This window comes from Dreissena polymorpha, chromosome 2, assembly GCF_020536995.1.
Source record: "Dreissena polymorpha isolate Duluth1 chromosome 2, UMN_Dpol_1.0, whole genome shotgun sequence".
In the NCBI taxonomy this organism is placed as follows: Eukaryota; Metazoa; Mollusca; class Bivalvia; order Myida; family Dreissenidae; genus Dreissena; species Dreissena polymorpha.
The window spans coordinates 137,718,991-137,739,180 of record NC_068356.1 but is presented as its reverse complement, the minus strand read 5'-3'; the positions used below and the strand labels follow the sequence as shown (position 1 = coordinate 137,739,180).

The 20,190-nt window shown below is 34.1% G+C and overlaps 1 protein-coding gene across 1 annotated transcript; it reads right to left on the bottom strand.

The window, feature by feature from the left end:
- Window positions 1-94: 94 nt before the first annotated feature.
- LOC127870115 (uncharacterized) lies at window positions 95-19,953 on the bottom strand. Its single transcript, XM_052412772.1, has 7 exons — window positions 19,854-19,953; window positions 18,973-19,092; window positions 5,502-5,580; window positions 3,949-4,051; window positions 3,140-3,253; window positions 1,390-1,548; window positions 95-100 (listed from the first exon to the last, which is right to left on the bottom strand). The coding sequence occupies exons 1-7, from the start codon at window positions 19,951-19,953 to the stop codon at window positions 95-97; spliced, it is 681 nt and encodes a 226-aa protein (XP_052268732.1).
- Window positions 19,954-20,190: the final 237 nt, after the last annotated feature.

Genomic DNA, 20,190 nt, shown 5'->3' with positions numbered 1-20,190 from the left:
ATGCATTGCACAAATAGTTGTGCGTGTTCAAGAAACAAAACAACAGCACATTTAAAGTTCCTGCCATTATAACCGGTAACCATTTATATATCAATTACACCTTAAGACATCCATACCAAAAATAGCATAAATAATATACTATAAACATACATACTGTCAATGCGTTATCATGCAATACGTCAGTAACACCGGTGTGCACCCAGCATTGATCAATTGGTAAATGCACGATTCTAAGCTCTACAGTTCAGAACACGTAGGGACCTGATATAACCTGCTAGACTGCGCAGTCTCTGCGAGAACGCTTCGTACGAGCACGTTGGAGACAGATACAGATGACTTCCTGCCAACCGATACAGCAGGGCGTTTCCTTTTGCACCGAGTTCTTCTTTCTTCGTGAGATACAACAACATAAAGTATTCGGTTTGTTTAAGAAATTTTACACTATTATTAATTTATGGCAGTGAATAAGTGAAAACATACTATGGGGTTTTACGTTTTAATCAGTATCGCATATACGTTGAAATATGCCAATACAATTCGCCGAAAAACGGCGTGTTATTATGACGTCGGTATGCTTCTAAAAAGCTCTGGTTTTTCACCTATGTTATTTCTCTCCGTGATACTATTTTCAAATCATTTATCTTATAAAAAAATCCCAATGTTCAATTCACTCGCAGATAATGGTTATACAAGTTGCATTTGAACTTACAGCGCCATAGTAAATAAACTAAGGTGTTCAAACTTAAAGTTAATTTCTACTTTGAACACGCTATTGACCTTTTGGATACAAGTTCCTCCGATTTAGCGCCGAAACAAACAAATAGTTCTTTGAAAAATTCTTGAGTTTTAAACTCGTTAAAATCTTTCAATATTGAGTTCAATTCTCAAACATGTACTACGCAATGCACACTACGGGCTGTGTTTACACATGCAAGAAGTGATTTCACTATTATTCCCTATCATGTAAACATTATACATTGAATGAAAAATATAACAATAATAATAGTGCAATGATATCCCTACCTATATATTTGCGTATATTTAGCAAGGGCCGCGGGAGGTTCAAACAAATTAATTTTAAATCGTTTCTCATTGAAAACTTCAATGCTATAAAATGTCACACTCAAAAGCTTGACATATGTTGCTGAAGGCTGCAATATAAGTTTGTATAAACTAATTTTAATGTTTGCATTGAGTTTACTTATAATAATTAAAACTTAAAATTAAATCTATGATAAACTAAGTTATATCTACACGCGTTTAAGCCATATATTGAAATATAATATACATAATTATAAAGTAGGGTTAAGTACTTGATTGAAAGGTTACAGCTACCTGTCCTTTGTGCGACTTAGAATTTGCAAAGAGTTTTATTCCATTATAGCTTACCTTTGACACCCTTGCCACCACAATGTGGGGCGTCAAGCCCAGTTGGCGGCACGTGAGGGCTACTGCGCGGCAGTGATTAGACTGCAGACAGCCCCCTGTCACCACGTGGCGAGCGTTGTTCCTAAGGGCCTCAGCGAACAGAAACTGTAGAATGCGGACCTATGTGGAATATGATCACTAAGATATCATAACAATGATTATATATCAGATCAGTGTTAATCGTTAATCAACGATGCTCTAATTAAATATTGTTAAACATAATTAAGTCTAACATGAAAAGGTTTTATCCTAATCAACATTTTAAAATCTAATTTAGTGCATATAACAACGTGTGCGCACCTCACTTTATTAATAACGGTTATATTTACCAGCAAGAATGTGAAAAGATCGCGATTGACACATATTCTAATTAACTCGCCTTTTTTTATTCAAAACAGAAGTGACTTAATTTGATCTAAACTTATTGGCCCTCATGAAAAACGGTGTTATGGGGCTCCTTAAATCGAGTTTCATGCAACTATAATTTGCATAAATGATAATAATGTAAGACAAAACTGATTAACAAGCGTATTCCGTTTTATGAAATCCTAATGCATTTAACTTTAGTCTTCAGATAGATTGCATTTCGAAAGCTGGCACATTGGCTATGGCAGCGTTTGAGCAAGATGGACTGAAGATCACGTCTGTCTTTCGCTGTATTAGCCAGTTAATAAAGGTTTCAGAGATGCTCATATATTGGGTTTTGCTTAGCACAACCGTGTTAAATATTGCCATTAAAATTGTTTTAATTATAGACATTACCAATTTTCCATTTAAATATTGAATTTAGTGCCATTCATGAAATTTAGATAAGGTAAACAACGTTTAATTTGGGTCGCTTTAATCAATAGACGGTGTTTTACTAACACAAGTGTGATGTCAATTCATAGAATCGCTTGCTCATTACCGTGACACTTTTGGTATTTATAACTGAATTTGACTCGTTGGTCAGGATTTCGTTGGGTCAAAGTGACTAAAGATATAAAATTTGTTTCGATTTAAATGAAGTAATCTAAAAAAGTATATATTGGCAACATTCCAATGTTAGGTCTCTTTTAGCAAAGGCTTTTAACACTATTCTCTTTTATTCTGCATTTGTTCAAGGTCGTTTGGTTTCACTGGGGTTTTCCTTGAAGCTTTGTATTCCTAAATTTCAGAAAATATGGTTGGGGCAGCCCCAGACTTATGTCTATGCTCTATAGCAAACTCACGCGTCTGAGTTCACGTTTAGCGCAAAATGTTCAAGTTTCATGATGGGTGGCCGGAATACCCAGGCGGGGTAGGGAAATTGCAGATCATCAAAATCTTCGTTTCATAGAACGATTAAAAAACACAACATTTTGATGATTTCAGTCATCTTAGGATATAAATATTCATAACATTACACCTTTTGGTATCAAAATGACCGTACATCTTTATCGAGTATAGAAGCATCGTTTCGTTTGTTGAAAAACAAACGTTCAAACTTAGAAGAGTCTTTAGTCTCTCAAAAGGTGAGTAAAGCTTTTACGACTCAGTGTGTCCCAGATCACGCACTGGTATTGACCATTATCCAAAACAGCTTAAGACGCGTGGTAATATCTATTATAAACAATACAATTGGGAAACAACGGATAAGTAGATCTTTAGGAATGTCAAAGTTCTCCATCATGAAATGATAACCTAAATACATTAGCAAAAAACTTAAAAAATGTCATAAAATGAGGTATACCTTGCTTCCAGATAATTCTGCGCCAGTAAGATCATCGCGTTTGATAAACACTTGGAACCCATCCGGTACTCCGGGAAGGCTCCAGCGATGTATCGGAGTGTTCAGAGAAGTCAGCTACATTGGGGTAGAGGGAAAAGAAGACCTTGCACAAATAACTTTGAAATAATAAGCCCTAGATGAGGTAGAACTGCGTCTGGTAGTAACGTTATAGCGTTCATTTACAAAGTAATTAATTTAAATCCGCCGTACTAGTGTTTTTATATTTCTAGCCCAAACTTAAGGCAATGTAATATTTTATGCATCGAAGTGTTTGTCTAACACCCGTTCGAATTTATGATTGTTTTTATTACATTTTGCATGATTTTGTTTTTAAATATGAAGCCAATATATCGGTACCATTTTCTCCAAAAGTCAAATAACACAGTACGCAGTTATGTAGATGTAGTTTAATAAAAACGAGATCAATACCTGTAACCGTGATGTCGCATAAATTCAAAAGATTGTTATACTCAACTGTTACATACGATCGGTAAAGACACTATCACTGAATACATTGTAAAAGAGTACAGAAACTGCTGAAGTGAAATGAATTGTACTAAAAATTGGTCTAGCATAATTAACAATCATTCATATTGCCTTGACCTTTGTAAGTCTACGTGCTACAGGAATTATTTACTAAGTTTTACTTTGAACGGGGCTTAATTCTAAACTCGCGGGAACCACTGCATAAGTGTAAAGCAATACCATGTATAACACAGTTAACATAGTAAGATTGGCATATGCCTATATTATGGAAAAAATTTGCTTACCTTCACTATATGCGATGGTATGTGATTCAGGTGTTGTGCCCACGCCGGTGCCTGGTACTCATGCATTTGATAATAACCGTTATCCATGTTAATACCCGGTATCCTGAAATAAAAACCCGTGCGTTATGCTGTCACCAGATACAATTTGGATTCAGTAACAAACCGTAATTCTTAATTACTTGTTTTGAAAATAAGTACGTAATGAAGACGATATTGTAATAAACTCGATTATGTTATGCAAACGGAACTCAATTAAAACCATAAAACTTCTGGATTTTTCACATGGACTTGTTACAAACTGCTAACGGTGAGCGTGTGATTGGGAAAACAAGTATTTTAAGAACAGTTTAACAAATACAACTTCAATTTAAGTTTATTCGCCAACAGTATGCGTGTGTAGTATAGCTGTCGTTATCACGTGTCTACGGATAAATGATTGTTTGGAGCTTAATTTCCTTTTTGGTTCTCCATGTATCTGACCCATAGATCAATACTGGCTTCACAAAGGTTTAAGAGCCTTATCGTAGCATTGTTGACTTCCGCGCTAGATCCTCATATCTTTTCAAGCTCGCCTTAGATTGTATTGGGTTTTAATCTGTGGATGCGTATGTCTTAAACACATTGCTCGTCAATCTGTACATGGCGAGGCCAAGTCTTGCTGAGTTGTCCGCAACGATGTAAGTATTTTCCTGCATCTATTTTTTGTGTGAGAGCGAAGGACCAGATCTTTGAGACAGTCGAGGTCGTCCAACTGTTTCTTAATGTTTCCTATAAACTATGTTGGTCTTCTGGTCCTCCGATGACTGCATGACCCAGTCTGTGACCAACAGGAACAGAACTGTGAGTGTAAGCAGCCTTGTCTTTATCTGGTTCTTATTGCGAAAGCCTCATTGAGTTATCTGCTGCGGACATTTCTGCAGCTCATCCCATCATAAGACTTTATGATGATGTTTGTGAACTTTAATTGTACTCCTTATTGTCTCGGAAGTCTCCAGAAGGACTTCCAGCCTTCGCTGTAGAACGCCTGCTCATAGTCGATGTATTTGATAAAGCGAGGGCGTGTTTCAATACATGTATTGCTCCGGAATGGAGCACGGGATGCGACCTGATCCGTACAATCACCCATCCTTTCGGGCCGTTTGTGAGTAAAGAACATAGGGGTCTACAGCGCATTTCATTCGGTTAATAAAGATGCGATTAACACATTCATTATGATTGGCAGTTATTTCTCGGAAGTTTGAACAGAAAATACGGTCGTTTGTATTGAGGCTAGATTGAATAACCCTCTTTCCACTCTGTTTGTATTACCTTTTCTTCCCATAAATTGATAAAGTGTGAGTTTCGTAGCTCCACACTGGTCTGGACGTAAGCCTGCATCGATTCTGCCTGTTTGCCATCATTTTCTGTTCTTCGATTAATCTAGTAATGGCGTTGCGGATCTCTTCCTTGTGGATGCTCATAATTTTAATTGGCAGATCGATCGTGTCTTGACGAATATGCTTAGCTTTAGCAGAAGGTAGCTTGTAGAGTAGCTCCTAAAAGTTTTCGATAACATCTTCTTCTTGCCTTCACCATCGTCTATCGTCTCTCCATTCTTGTCCCGTACAGGCCTCTCTGGTGTGTGATAATTTTCTGCAATTAGTGATGGAGTACATCTCATTTATTTTGTGTTGTGTGCTGCATCTGCTGCTTGAATTACTTGCAGCTCTAGGTAGAACCGCTCGTCTGCTCTTATAGTTCGTCGGGTATTTCTATTGTCGTCTATGTACGCGTCTTCGGCTGATAATTTTCTTTTCTGTTGTTGACTGTAGCTTTGTTTGTTTCCTTTCTTCAACTATTTGTCTGTGCTGATATCCACATTATGTGGGTCGAAGAACTCTTTGGAATGTTGAAGTTATATCACTTTCTGCCAGTTTTTTTCTATCGTCTCTTCCTAAAGCAGCTCCTTAAGGACCTATCACGTTTTGGAGAGTGACTATGAACTCTTCTTTTTTTCAAGGTGCCTTTCAGCGACGCAGTGTTTTGACGCTGGCGTGGACTGGATAACTGTTCTTGATCTTCAGTTGCAATCGGTCGACTTGAAGATGATGGTCTGAACGTATGTCTGCTCCTTGCTTGAGACATTCATTATAAACAAGGCGGCGAAACATCCTCACGATTTACAAATGGTCAATCTGGTTCTACGGGGCCAAGTCTGGAATACTTATGTTGCCTTTCTATCCTTCTTCGGTGGTGGAAACCAATTCCTCCAATGACAACGTTTCATGCGGCGCAGAGGTCAAACATCTCATTGATGTCATTCATCTCGCCTATCTCTTGCTTTCCAATGATCTACTTATACCCTTTTGTTGTCATTACGGATCTTTGCGTTAATGTCACTTATACAAAATGATGTGTTCACTTTTTGTCCATCTTGCAATCCTGCTTGTCGTCTGAACTCGCGTATTCGGATGTAGCACTTTTGTTATGTTCATAATTATCATATTTTAATGGTATGAAAAGAGGCTGTCATTGATCTGAATGCCACCCACCATACGAGCTCTCTCTGTGCAAACTTGAATATTATCCAGGGATGTGTGAATGTTCTCGCGCATTCCCCGAGGAAAGAAGTAACTTCCATCTCGATTTGCTGATTCCTAAGATGTTAAGGTTGAACTTTCTCATCTCTGTTACCATTCCTCTTCTGTCTCGTACATGATTAAGGCATTCCATGTACCGATGTTAGTGGAAATTGTGGTTTAGACGATAGTGTTCAATTTACGGTTCCAGTTGGCTCAGGCGATCATCGCCTGGAATCATACGCCGTTGATATGGTGGTCAATCATCTCTCAGGTCATTGATATATATATATATATATATATATATATATATATATATATATATATATATATATATATATATATATATATATATATATATATATATATATATATATATATATATATATACATATGTGTTATTCTATTCCTACGCGTGAATATAAACAAGTTTTGTTTTTTACGCAATTTGAATCAAAATTACCCAACACATCTATACTAGTTATATGTTATAGGCAATTTTTATATTCACAAGTGTATAATAACTTAATATCTAGATAATATCGAAAAAAAAATATCTTAGAAAGTATGTAACTCAAATTGATGAAGACAAAGATATGAGTCGCATAATGAGACCATCGGTCATATGCTTCGGGGCCTTTTTTCAGGATTGTTTTCAGGCGCCTCCTCTTGGAAGGAATAGGTCTTGTGATGGATACCAACACATTTATATTTGAGCGATTTACTCGTGATGCATCTTGTCCTGAAATGATCTTTAAATGCACATGTGATGAAGCAACTGAATTGTCTTCTAATTTATGTAACATTTTATTCTGTTATTCAAATGCGGGCCTTTTTCTGACCATTTTGTGAACAGATTTTTGAGTTAAATAAGGAAATTCTCGAAAGGTTATTCTCATTTATCGCTTTAGATTATGTGTAGCAAAAGAAAATGGAAATGAAAGGTGTTTGTTCAAGTGTATTCCGAGAAGATCACCTCTAAATTTGACCATGATTACGTTCAAAAACATCATAACGATATATCCTCCTTTTATCTTATACACTCACATTAGTAAAAACAATCAATTTTTCTACATTTATGTCAACTTTGATAATGATACTGGACAACACATCATTTTTGCTTGATTCATTTAATTACCAAGCTGGCAGAATTAAGTTAAATACTACAATAAAATGTCTAGAATAAAACACTGAATTTTAAAAAAGGTGCAAGTTCACACTCAAACGAAAAAAAGCTGGTAAAAAATCAGTTATCCCTTTTGATCCGATTATAAAAGAACTGATAAGCAATAACATGGTACTGAAGAATAAAAGGCAGCAACAAGATAACCTTAAATACTTTGCATTACATTATATACATAGTCTTAAAGGTATATATTCCTTAAAACAATACTTCGGCTACAAATATACAGTTTATTTGAATAAAGTTGGTTCCAAAAGCTCACAGAGCACGGCTCATATTAACCCTTTACTGCTTAGATACGTATGTTCACGCATTATAGGAGTTGACCATCGACGAACAAAACAATGTCGACGATTAAGCAGACGCTTGCAGTGACTGCTGCGTCATTCGACTTTTAAGACATAGCAATGCGATTTCCCACCTCGTACGACGAACTTAAAGACGCACATAAGTTTGCAAATTCTTTTCGTCTTTTCGGGGTATGCCGAGTGTGATCAGATGCATCGATAGTTTCCATGTAAGAATAATTTGTCCGGATGGAGAACAATCACCGACTTACGTGAACAGTAAGCGCAACCGCACCATACATAATAAAGCAACATGCGACGATAAAGTTATTAAAAAAAGCTAATTAATAAATTAGCCATTTACTTGTCAAACGACCTAAACGAATTATCAGCTTTTTCCGTATAATAAAACTCTTTCTAATAGAGTATATTATGTGAGTTTTGGATAAAGATCAAGTTTATCATGCGAGGCTTAGAACCGATGTAGCGCGAGGCTTGCCGAGCGCTAACATGGTTCGAGTCGAGCATGATTAACTTGATCTTCATCCAAAACTCGTGTAATATTCTATTTATCCTATTATTTTCTCCATTTTCTATAAATAATTATCAAAGATCGCATTTTTTGCCGATTTTATCTGTCCGTAGTTGACAAAAACAGATTTTCCGATTTTTTGTAAAAAACAAATCTGATCTAAAAATAGCGATAGTTTAAAGCTTAAGTTTATACGATCGTTGTTATACAATCGATTTTATCTGGTAATAGGATAAATATCAGTTAATACAAAACAAATTAAAAATATGAAATATTATCTTACCTTTAATTTTAATATTTAATTTATAAATAATCCAAGCAACAAAATAACTGCCAATTTTGCATTCACGGTCTTCAATTTTAGCTTAACCATAGTTAAATAAAGACCCTTGTCATCATATCACTATTCAACTGTGCATGAGCATTACAAACTTTCCACTTGGTTACACGCACTTCTTCAATGTTCTATACTGCTGATCTAATGAACCGGATAAGTTTAAACTTGCCTATAAACAGAATGATCGCATGCTATTCAATGTTAATGTTAACCATTTAGTCAGTGTGGTGTTTTAGAGGTGTACAAATCGTAATTTGGAGTAGAGAGATCATTTTTATAACGAAGCCATGAGACCAGTACTTTCACCCAAATGATAATAGTAGCATGTTGCGATGACAATTGACTAAGTGTATGTTACATCAGTTTCAACAACAACGAGAACTAGCACTTAAAAATAGAAATAATCAGGCTAGTGGTACACTTTTGCGGTTTTATAAATAATGCTTAAGTAATTTATCAATATTACATATCGTTACTATGAATATATGTTGGTCCATGTTTGCTTGAGCTGACCCACGTTGCGCGGTGCATTTCCGGCGGCATACACTTTGCAAGTTAATTCCTGCCATACATTGTCTTTAATTCAGAATTTGTATTACAACTGACTTCCCCGTTTGCATACTTCAAATTAAGCTTTGAAACACGCGAGTTGCTCGTTTGGATTCATTCACCTTGCTGTCCGCAAATGCCATTTAATTCGTATACGAAATAGTCGTTTGAAGCGCGCACAATATATGTCATAAGAAAATGATGTATTAAATGTACCGGTGGTTACATTCGATTGTGGGCGGTTGGTTACTTGTATGTATATCGTGTCGATCAAATCAACTTTCCTAACGGTTAGAAAACCTGAATAACCACAAACGTACCTAGGTTTAAAAGTTACCGTGGGGTAACTTAAACAAGCATTTAAAAAGCGAGGTAAGATCTATTGAGCACATTCTCAAAATATGTTTGCTGTTTTGTTCGATCAAGTGTCAAATTTAAATTGACATAAATATAAAAAAAACAATAACAAACCAATTATTGTTATGCTAATCGCTATAATAGTTTTCATATAAATGTAATATTTTATAATATAATGAATTCATATAAAACATCTTTGATCAATGAAAACGCAGTACATAGAATACCGTTCGAACATGTACATAACTACTTTAATTTAACCTCTTGTTAAACTCCTGATACACTGTTTTAACTTCTACCGCAACATAGGCAAACATAAGCATTCATTGAATACTGTTTTTTTTGCTACTTGTTTACAAGTTGTATTAAGCCGAAAGTGTTGACTAGTTGTATTGAACCGAAAGTATACCATTTCTCTATTTCATAAACTGTAACGTAATAGGCTAGAGTGTAATGATATGTTTTGTAGTTGAATGCATACTCATTAAATTGCATTGATTGTAAAGACAGGGTGTCCGATTTAAACGATTAAAATACAGTTCTTCGTGGGAATAAAACAATATAAATCGGTTTTGGTGTTACAGTTATTTAACCAATTTCGTCTGACAATAATGTTTTCAGTATTGATACATTGCGGATGTAGTGATTTAGTTTTATTTAAGCTCGATTGCATCAGAAGTCTAACACTTATTGAATCGCTCTTGGGTGTGTTTCCTGGGTAAATAGGTATTGGTGTATTTGGGGGAGACCTAGATAACATTGGGGATCGAATCTGTAAATTCCCGGTCGCTAGGCTGACACCAACTCCATTACTTTACGATGTAGATGTATACCTTGATTAAGTACCGGGGCCTTCTCCAGATTTCTTAGCAAGAAGTAATGCAGCAGTTTCTGTCTTTTTAAAATCACGAAATTCGGGACGAACTTTTGTATTAAAGCTGCAAGTTCCAGCTGCCTAGTTGTTGCTGAAAGACTTCAAATTTGGATGTGGCAATTTGTGGTTGGGGAAGCCTGAGTACAACCAACCAAACTCAGATTGGCAATTTGTGGTTGGGGAAGCCTGAGTACAACCAACCAAACTCAGATTGGCAATTTGTGGTTGGGGAAGCCTGAGTACAACCATCCAAACTCAGATTGGCAATTTGTGGTTGGGGAAGCCTGAGTACAACCATCCAAACTCAGATGATCCATTTGCCTCAGGAGAATCCGAGTCGCCCAGGTGAAAAGCGCGGACCAACAACCAGCGCGGATAGACCGACTCCTTATAAACAAGCATGCCTTAATATATACAAAGCCTTAACTGTGTTACTCGATGCGATTCTAGGCGAGTTTGAGTTTAAGAAACAAAAGAATGTGTACAAATTGTGAACGATACCATAACAAATACAATCCAAGCTATTACATGAACTGTTTGGACAGACAGAAGAATTTTACACCATCGTGTTATGTGCCTCAAAAACCTTTGTTTCATCAGGTGATGACATCAAACAAATATCGGTAGGAAACGCTTGCGTTCGTTTAAGGTTAACGCTTTTTTTCGTGCTTTTGAACCTCATTTTTTAAACATTAATTGCCACTGTCATCATTTATCCGTGTATTTAACACAACGCATTGTGTTAAGATTGTTAACATGTGTACCTTGTTTTCAAAGTACAGGAAATTTTGCACAGACGGATCTGTGCGTTATCACAAATAAAAAAGCTTCAAAAGGGGGTATGTACCTAATTTGATCAAAAAATATATTGACAACAAAACAATAATAATATTGAAACACAAAATAGCAAACATACGTTTAATTCAACTGATGACAGTTTTAACAGATACTTACCCAATGTTTTCATCATCGTCTGATTCGCACTCAACATTAGACTAATCTTGCTACTTAAATTAAGGATCATCGTCGGTGTCGTACACAGAGCTTGTGTAATGATCCATGTCACCCTTCATCTCAAACTTTCAAGTAGACACGGACTTAAAACAGGTAGGCCCGGTTCCAATGTATATCATCTGGCGTGGCCAGATCACTTTTGTTATAACGCCGTGGTCTAACCGTAAAAACTTCTATGTTTAGTTTTACCAAAAACAATAATACAATAAGTCAGAAAATTGCTCCATTTTTCAATGCACAACATATAAAAAAGGTAAAATTCCGATTTTATAACGAAAACTGCTATTTTATAAATATGTATATTCTAAAACGAGTGGTATCATCAAGAGCAATCGCAAAAATAATATAATGATACTTAAAACGATGATCTTGTTTTCCGTAAACCGCCCGGGTATTTCCGCCACCTATTTTGGTTGTGACGTCACATTCACTCAACGCGCATGACACAGAAACTCGTCCATTGTTATTACGGATCGAAGCCTGAACACTTCGCGCTTTATGTCAAGTTTGACACTCAATATCGTGCTATTTTAATACATATCTTTATATACAAGTTTTATTAAAAACGTGTGCTTTTTCTGTGTGTGTTTTTTTCGGGTGCAAAGAACGTGCGGAAAAGGGAAACAATGGACTTTTCGGTTTTGCAAAGGATGATGTTACTCGTAATAAATGGATTAATAATATATTATACGCATGTATGTATTAACGCATTAGTTAAACACAATAAATTACAACCTTTCTCTTATTATTAAGGACAAATAGGTTAATCAGTGGAATAGTCTATTGAGCAGTTGTGTATTGCTGTTATTTTGTAAACTTTCTAATGTTGTAAAATACGAGTTGTTCATTGCTCCCCAAATGTCACTGTTTTGCAGTACGAATATAACATAGTTTTTAATGTGCTCAACAGCCATCCATTCATCATAAGTTTCTAAGTTTCAATTTAACACGAAAATAACTCATTGTTCAAGAATATTAAACTGTGCACTTGTATTCCCATAAACATGCTATTTTAAAACTGCTAATAGTTAAAATGGTATAATTGCCGTGGTGGTGGTATACATGTGGTCTTCACTGCTGCATTTATGTTTACATTGCAAACAGATTATTAAAGTGAATTTTTAACCAAGTGTTGTATTAAATGGAAAAGTTAATACGAGAATAACATGAACACAAATGAATTGCAAGTTATTAACTCTTATTATTAAAAGTTGTATTAAACTACAAATTATTCAAATTTAAATGTCATTATTTGTTAAATGAACCGAACAAATACGACCTATGAATCTCTTTATAACTCAATAATACGCTAAATAAAATGATTCAAATTGAAATACCTTATACAGCCTCTGGCTGTATAAAATACAGATCTATAGGTTATTATTAGTATATACGGCTGAATACAGAGTGTTTAAGTGCTGGAGATGATTTATTAGATTATAAACCCTTTTATGATAATTGCGGTATTTAAGTGTGTATTTTTCGGAGGGGGATATGAATTTATTTTGGGTTAATTTTGAGAAAGCGCTATCGTCAGTCATGGTTGAGAAATAAAATAAAGCTGTTGATATTTATTTGCCGCAGTGTTTAGGATAAGATCACATAAACATAAACATGTATTTGAATGAACTTTGAAGTAATTTATGCATTTAATTATTCCTCTGTTGAACTGAACTTGAATAATATTCATAACAATTTCTGATCACTATTTGCTTGAAAGCTGCTTATGCATTATACAATAATATATTGAAATCGAATACATTCGCTTCAAAATGGCCTATTTTATTACATGTAAAATACAAATAAATGTTGCTTCATTCAAGAAAACATCAATGCATACATATTTCTTATAAAAGGACCTTGCTGATTTTCAAAGATCATTAATAAATACTTTTTCATACACTATAAATACAATAGCCTCATAACACAATCAATGGTGAAGTTGTTATGACATGTAGACACGAATGCGTTATTTGAGGAAGACTTTTAACCATATTTTAAGAGTTTTTAGAATTTTTCTATGTCTTGTTACATTCATAATTAAGTAACAATATTATATTACATAAAAATATGATGTGAAATAAGTTTATTGGTATTGAATTTTATTACAGTTTTTTTAAACGGTAACTTAACTATTTATAACGCAACTTGGAAAAGATTTTTGAATTAATTGTTATACAGTGTAAGATTAATCATTAAGCAGTTCCTATTATAATAATTAAACGAATATAGCCTCAATCTTAGCCCATACATACTTATACACATATTGCACATTATCATCATAGAACTATAATTCAAATTAAAAAAAAACTTTATTATATACTATCAGTTTGATTTCATAGCAATTCACTAGCTCAATGGGTTACATAGATACTCGAGAAATATAACGTTCTGACCACGATGAAATGAAGTACACACAGGTATCGTCCATCTTTGTTTACACGATTTCAGAAATAATAATCATGAAGTTCTAGAACCAAATTATCGTAGTAAATCTCAGATTAAAGCAGTAATACATAATATATGTTTGAATAATCTAGTACATAAATAAAGTGCTTACAATAAAAAACGGTTGTGAAAATGTAATGAGATGCGAAAAAGTATTGAGCATTTTTTTTCTCACCATTTTGGGAATGGGACCGGGTCCGTTTGCATTTGAAAAAAATCGCGGTGTTTTGACTCAAATTGGGGAATTAGTGTTGTTGTTGTTTTGCCAAGAAATGCATAAAAACTGAAAATACAAGTGTGTCTAGTATTATATTTACTAAGGTTGATCTTATATGGATGGGAGAAGAACAAAATATTGAGATCTAAAACAAAACATCTTTAATTGGGAATTGTTAGGTCCAATTAGGGAAAAAATATATACTTTTTTCCATTGGAAATGGGTCCGGTTACCGGAGCCGATTTTGAATGACAAAAAACTCATGTTGATTATGCAAAAAAAATGTCAATACACGTAAAAACTATTTTCAGAAAAGTGTTTCCGATTCTCAGCGTCTAGCGGTTTGATTGCCGGTCTTTAAGCACCCTCATGACCCCGGCAACAATTTGAAGACTTCCGGTAACTAGCAAACGTACTTGTTTCTCCCGGTGTCTTCTGTTAACCGTCGCTTGATCATTACTTAGACAAAACGGTACATCCAAAATTATGTAAGGCCTAATTAGATTATCAAACTGAATCTCCATACGGTCTATAAGTCCTACGCAATCTGTATCGCCCAAATGTGTATATATATATTAGTATACTCAATCTGTATCTACCAAACGGTTGTAAGAGTTACTCAAAATTCAAACTGTATCTCCAAAACGTCTATAAGGCCTTCTCGATATGTATTTCCAAAACTTATGTACGAAATACTCAATCTGTATTTCCATGAAGTATGGAAGACCGACTCAATATGTATCTCCTAAACGTCTATAAGACCGACTCTATTTGTATCTCCAGAAAGTATTTTAGACCTACTCATTCTGTATTTTCAAAACGTCTTTAAGACCTGGTTATTATGTATCCTCAAAACGTCTCTATAGCATACTCATTCTGTATCTCCAAAACATCTATTAGACCTTCTAAGATTAAAATATATCACTATAAGTTTGCTAAGACCTACTAAATACTTAAAATATTACATATCAAGACTAGGAGGTGGTTAATTTTTCAAAGTCATGAATTCGTAAGAAATTTAATTCGTAAGAAATAAGTCTTTATTTTGATAATCTTAGTTACCATTCTCATGTAGCATGATATTTATGAGTTTATTATGTTTTTATGAAGGCCCTGAAATTCATCATACCACTTCAAGGGAAACGACATATTCATAAATGATATGATAAAATATATAAGCAATACAGAGGTATACACAGGCTCTTTACTATTTTAACGAAGGATAATCAGCTGAGTTTCAAACTTTAATATATCCTGATAATTTGCAACAAATGTAACATATTTTAACAAATATGTTTACGCACATGACCGACCTGACAAAATATGTAGGAACGGATATCTGGACAACTGACAACGGTGGTTGCTGTTATATTTTTGGTAACTTAATGTTTTCAAGGAAAACGTTTTTGCAGTGACCAGTAACTAACACATTTTGGTAAATGATCACCGAGTAATTTAAACTTAAATTGATTGACCATTGATAAAAAGATATTATAGTATATGTATATATATACTTGTAAAACTAAAAATTAAATATGTATGTTTCTATTACATCATTTAGGACTTTTATTTTCAGACAAAGTAGAGTGAAGCTTAAAACAGTATCCAATTGTAACAGTCAGTTTTGGGAAAAAATCAACCTTAGAATTATTGTCTGTGTTGGTCAATGTCATAATTGGTATAAAACTGTATATTGAACTGGTAGTTTTCTTTATTTTAAATGATAACATTTGTTTGGTCAGCCATAAGTTAATATCAAGTGGTTCTTTTACACTGTAGGTTTCTCACTGACCGTGGGTTTGTTCTTAGAATAAGCCACACAAAGTATCATTGTGAAGATGAGTTGTCAATTTTATGCTTATCAGTCTTTCATTATTCAGTATACCTGTAAAAAGTGAATTTGTAACTAATAATCACACAATATACACAATTAGAATTGTATGCATTTAGATTTATTTAGTACTTCACATTATTCATTTTCCAAAATTATGTAACAACATTATATTATATAATGTTGCAATACTAAAATAATTAAAATAATTAAAGGATGCTGATGTGTAATGGATGTGGTGTCCACCTAATGATCTGGAGGTCACTGGTTTGATTCCCAGTGTGGGAGCATTCTTAATAAATCCAAGTACTGGTTCTACGCCAAGGAAACGAACTCAATAGCATTTCAAATACATGTACGTAGTTAGTACGTTAAATGCAATCGAACTAAAAAAATAGTTAAAACTTAAAAATAAAACCCTTATAAAAACATTTTATTTTGAATCAAGCAAATGTGGAAATTCTTTAAAAATAATGAGTAAAATTTAAAAATTCTTCTTTAAAGTAATGGTGATTATTTAAGATTATTTCAATTTTAAGAATAGTTAATGATGATAATGATACAATTCTATATTACCTTAATGATAATAATTAAACACGAATTGTTAATTTATGAAATAAACGTTTTAATTTATCAATATCATGGTATTTACAACTAGATACAGGCAATTATATCAGAAAAGTGCATTAATTATATTAATGATCAACCCAGACATTTGTAGTGATTTATGGTCACTATTTTGAGTAACGTTCTATACATGACCTGTCATCAATGGTATTTTTTAGCCAGTACAATAATCGGCAATGATAGTCTGTTTTGCATACATATTCCATTGTCTATGATCGATTCGCTTCCTCAAACTGAACAAATATTTAATGTTTACATCGCGAAACGTAATGCACCCAGCTTCACTTTCGGTTTGGTTTATTTTGTAAACACCGTAATTTCATCTAAAACATTGGATAAAAGGGTGATTAAATAACAATGGAAAAGTAAATCAAATGGACTATAGGTCAAAATGCAATACAACTGAACGTTAATAGTGCTCTTAATATCAAAGTTTTGGTAAAAAGTTTGGCGCTAGTTCAACGCGCATCGTATACAGCTTCATAACAATAGACTGATAACCTTTCGGGTAGTAAAGTAGTAATATAAGGCAAGATGGCGACCGTTTGCCACGTGGCCTATCTTACGGAGGAATCTGAGATAGCCGATGTATCACGATCGGAGATCAATATCACTTCGCGTTATACACCTGTGCTTCATTTAAACCACGAACGCGTTTATATTCAGAGGGGCTGCTAGTTAAAAGTAGTTCATATACAGAACAGGACTTTAACTTAAAATTGTTTCAGGTTTAATAACTGATGGGAAACTTGCGAGAGTCTACCACTAGAAGTTGTAAGAATTCATCCGCGTCTCTGTCAGAAGTACAGTAGTACAAGAGGATACGGAACACGTCGCCCCTGAAACATAGACACAATCACTCTATGTTTACAATTACTTGTTTATTATATCAAACGATACGTTGCATTTTATTTGCTTTCCGCTAAACCTTTTGATCTTGTGTGATGAATTACAAAACACTTAAATAGCGTCATTTAACTGCTGTGATTGAACATTCCGTATCACAAAAATGAGTTGCCTGTTTTGAAATTGAATGTTTTAATTAAATACCGACTTCAGTTATACTGCCACAATAAAATGTATTTTTGTTCTTCAAAATATATAAGTAACAGTACATTGTGTCGTCATTAAGAAATTTATCTCATACATAGAAAAAATACATAATTTCATAAATATTTTTTAAACGCTCGCGCGAATAGTATCGATAATGTTTCTTAATAAGTATTGTATATTCATTCAATGCGACGTAATTTTAATATCAAACTTAATATGATTACTACTATCAAGAATTAACATGACATGATAGTTCATAGTTTTCATACTCATTTTCATCTAAGGAATTTTCGTTTGATTCCACTCCGCACATTGATGAAAGTATCAAACAAAAAGAGCAGGAGTAATATGCTTTCCCAATGAGAATGTTTAAAGAAGCCATTGTGCAGGACACGTATTTATCAACCAATTCATAGTGTTCAGAATAAAGAATAGAAGTAGATTCAAGGTAAATATGTTCAGCGTTTGAAGGTATGCACATAGTTCCTTTGTCATAAAACATTTGCTTTTAAAAAATAATTGTGTAACAATTATGTTTAATTTGAATTCATAAAGAAATGTATCAAACTTTCACAACATTACCGTTTCAATAACAGTTTAGTTTAAGACTTGAGTTTATGAATTGTTTGGTTAATATGGGCTCAATGTCGTGTTGTGTAAACATGTTTAGATATACTAATGGAATTAAGAGATATCTACGAATGGGACTAGAGAAAAATACGAAGTGCGTTAAGAGATGAAATAAGTGTATGTGCAGGTCATATAATGAAAATACGAAGGGGTAAGACGCATAAAACGCATATGTTTGTTGAATCCAATCGAAGTCCTTAAATCATCTACTTTTTCGCGGCTTGCCTTCTATTCGTAAAAATGTGTCTGTCAGCAATTGTGTTAGTTTTTTTCTTAACTATACAAATGCAATAAATGCAAATTAAAAAGTGTGAATACATATAATATGGATATATATTATTTAGACTCTAGTAAAATTCAGTAAAGGAACGACAGTAGGTTCAACGACATGCCCGTTATAATGGTATAATAGATTATGTGTGTGATTATCAATCAAACAAGGCGAAATAAAAATAATGCATTCTTCTTTTTGTTTCAATTTAAATTATCGGTATTACTCTTAAAAAGAGTAATGAATCTCAACTGACGTCGAAAGCTACGAACCTGAATGCTGTCGTGTGTGGGAACCCCAGCAAGATAGAAAGTCAAACCGTCAACTGCAACTGCAACAATCGGGGTCCTGCCAAGCCATTCACATTCTTCCAAACCTATAAATCATGAACGTTCAATATGTGTCTTTCATTAATCAGAAATATTCCAGCATTGATATTTAATATTAATACTATATGATGCTTAATATCGTGGCTATCGCATTCACATAGAAAGGTAAGTGTATCCTACAGAGGTATTATTACTCGTTGAACATAATTTTTCGTAGATTTCGTGTGTAGAATGATCCTCGATAATAAAATACCAACGAACAATTGACACTCGCCAGATAACCTATAGTTTCTCCCACTTATTTACGTGGTCTCGAAAAACCTAACAACCGAAACACACGAAACTCATTTGAAGAATATTTGCCATTTATCGATAATAATGATGGAACATGCTACACACAAAATAAGAGGGGCATTGAGTAAAATGAAATAACTTTCTATAACGAGGAATCGCTCGATGCCTCGAACTTATCATTCTGGATACTGTTTAAGTAACACAAAGGTTATTACACAGGTGTTTATTTTTCGTTTTTTTTCTTAACACAAACCCCATCTCTTTGAAAAATAATTTCAACCTCGACATTAATTTTGTCGAGGAAAAGCATACCAAAAGCATATTTGATTTGCATATGTCATATGGTAAAATTGTTGGAGTTTTTTAAATCTCGTAGTCACTTGGCTAGCTGGGCGGAGAAATCGGTGGTATATCGAGTGTTTAATTGTTCGAAGGTTTCTTTACATTGTAGATAGGTCTAGCTATGGGATCAGTGCCAATTAATGTTACAAGATTAATAATGAGTTTGTGGTACCTTTTTCAAAGTAAGCATTGCTTGTAGCTGGTTCAGCCAGTTGAACTGTTGTGCAGTCTGTTGGATTTGAGACCAATGACGCCCCACTCCGGAGGTACATTTTTCTGCATGGCAATGAAAGCAAGTTTGAAACGTTTATCTTTGTTAGTAAACAACAATGTCTAACATCATTTGTTAAAATAGCAAACATTTCTTCACTACTACGTGTTTGAGATAATGTATTCAAAATATATAAAATATCACTGATAGCTATGCGAATGAAGACTTTTTGTACTATGGAAAGTTGTGGAGAGCATTATTTCAAATGTACCTATGTTACGTTGTTCATGATTCATCT

What these genes read in the sequence shown, in the direction of transcription:
- LOC127870115 (XM_052412772.1), bottom strand. Translation starts at nt 19,953, where the DNA reads ATGTACCTCCGGAGTGGGGCGTCATTGGTCTCAAATCCAACAGACTGC. An exon ending in CAATGCTTACTTTGAAAAAG is followed by an intron (nt 19,093 to 19,853) that starts GTACCACAAACT and finishes CATGATTTATAG; the next exon opens with GTTTGGAAGAATGTGAATGG. An exon ending in TCAGGTTCGTAGCTTTCGAC is followed by an intron (nt 5,581 to 18,972) that starts GTCAGTTGAGAT and finishes CACTAATTGCAG; the next exon opens with AAAATTATCACACACCAGAG.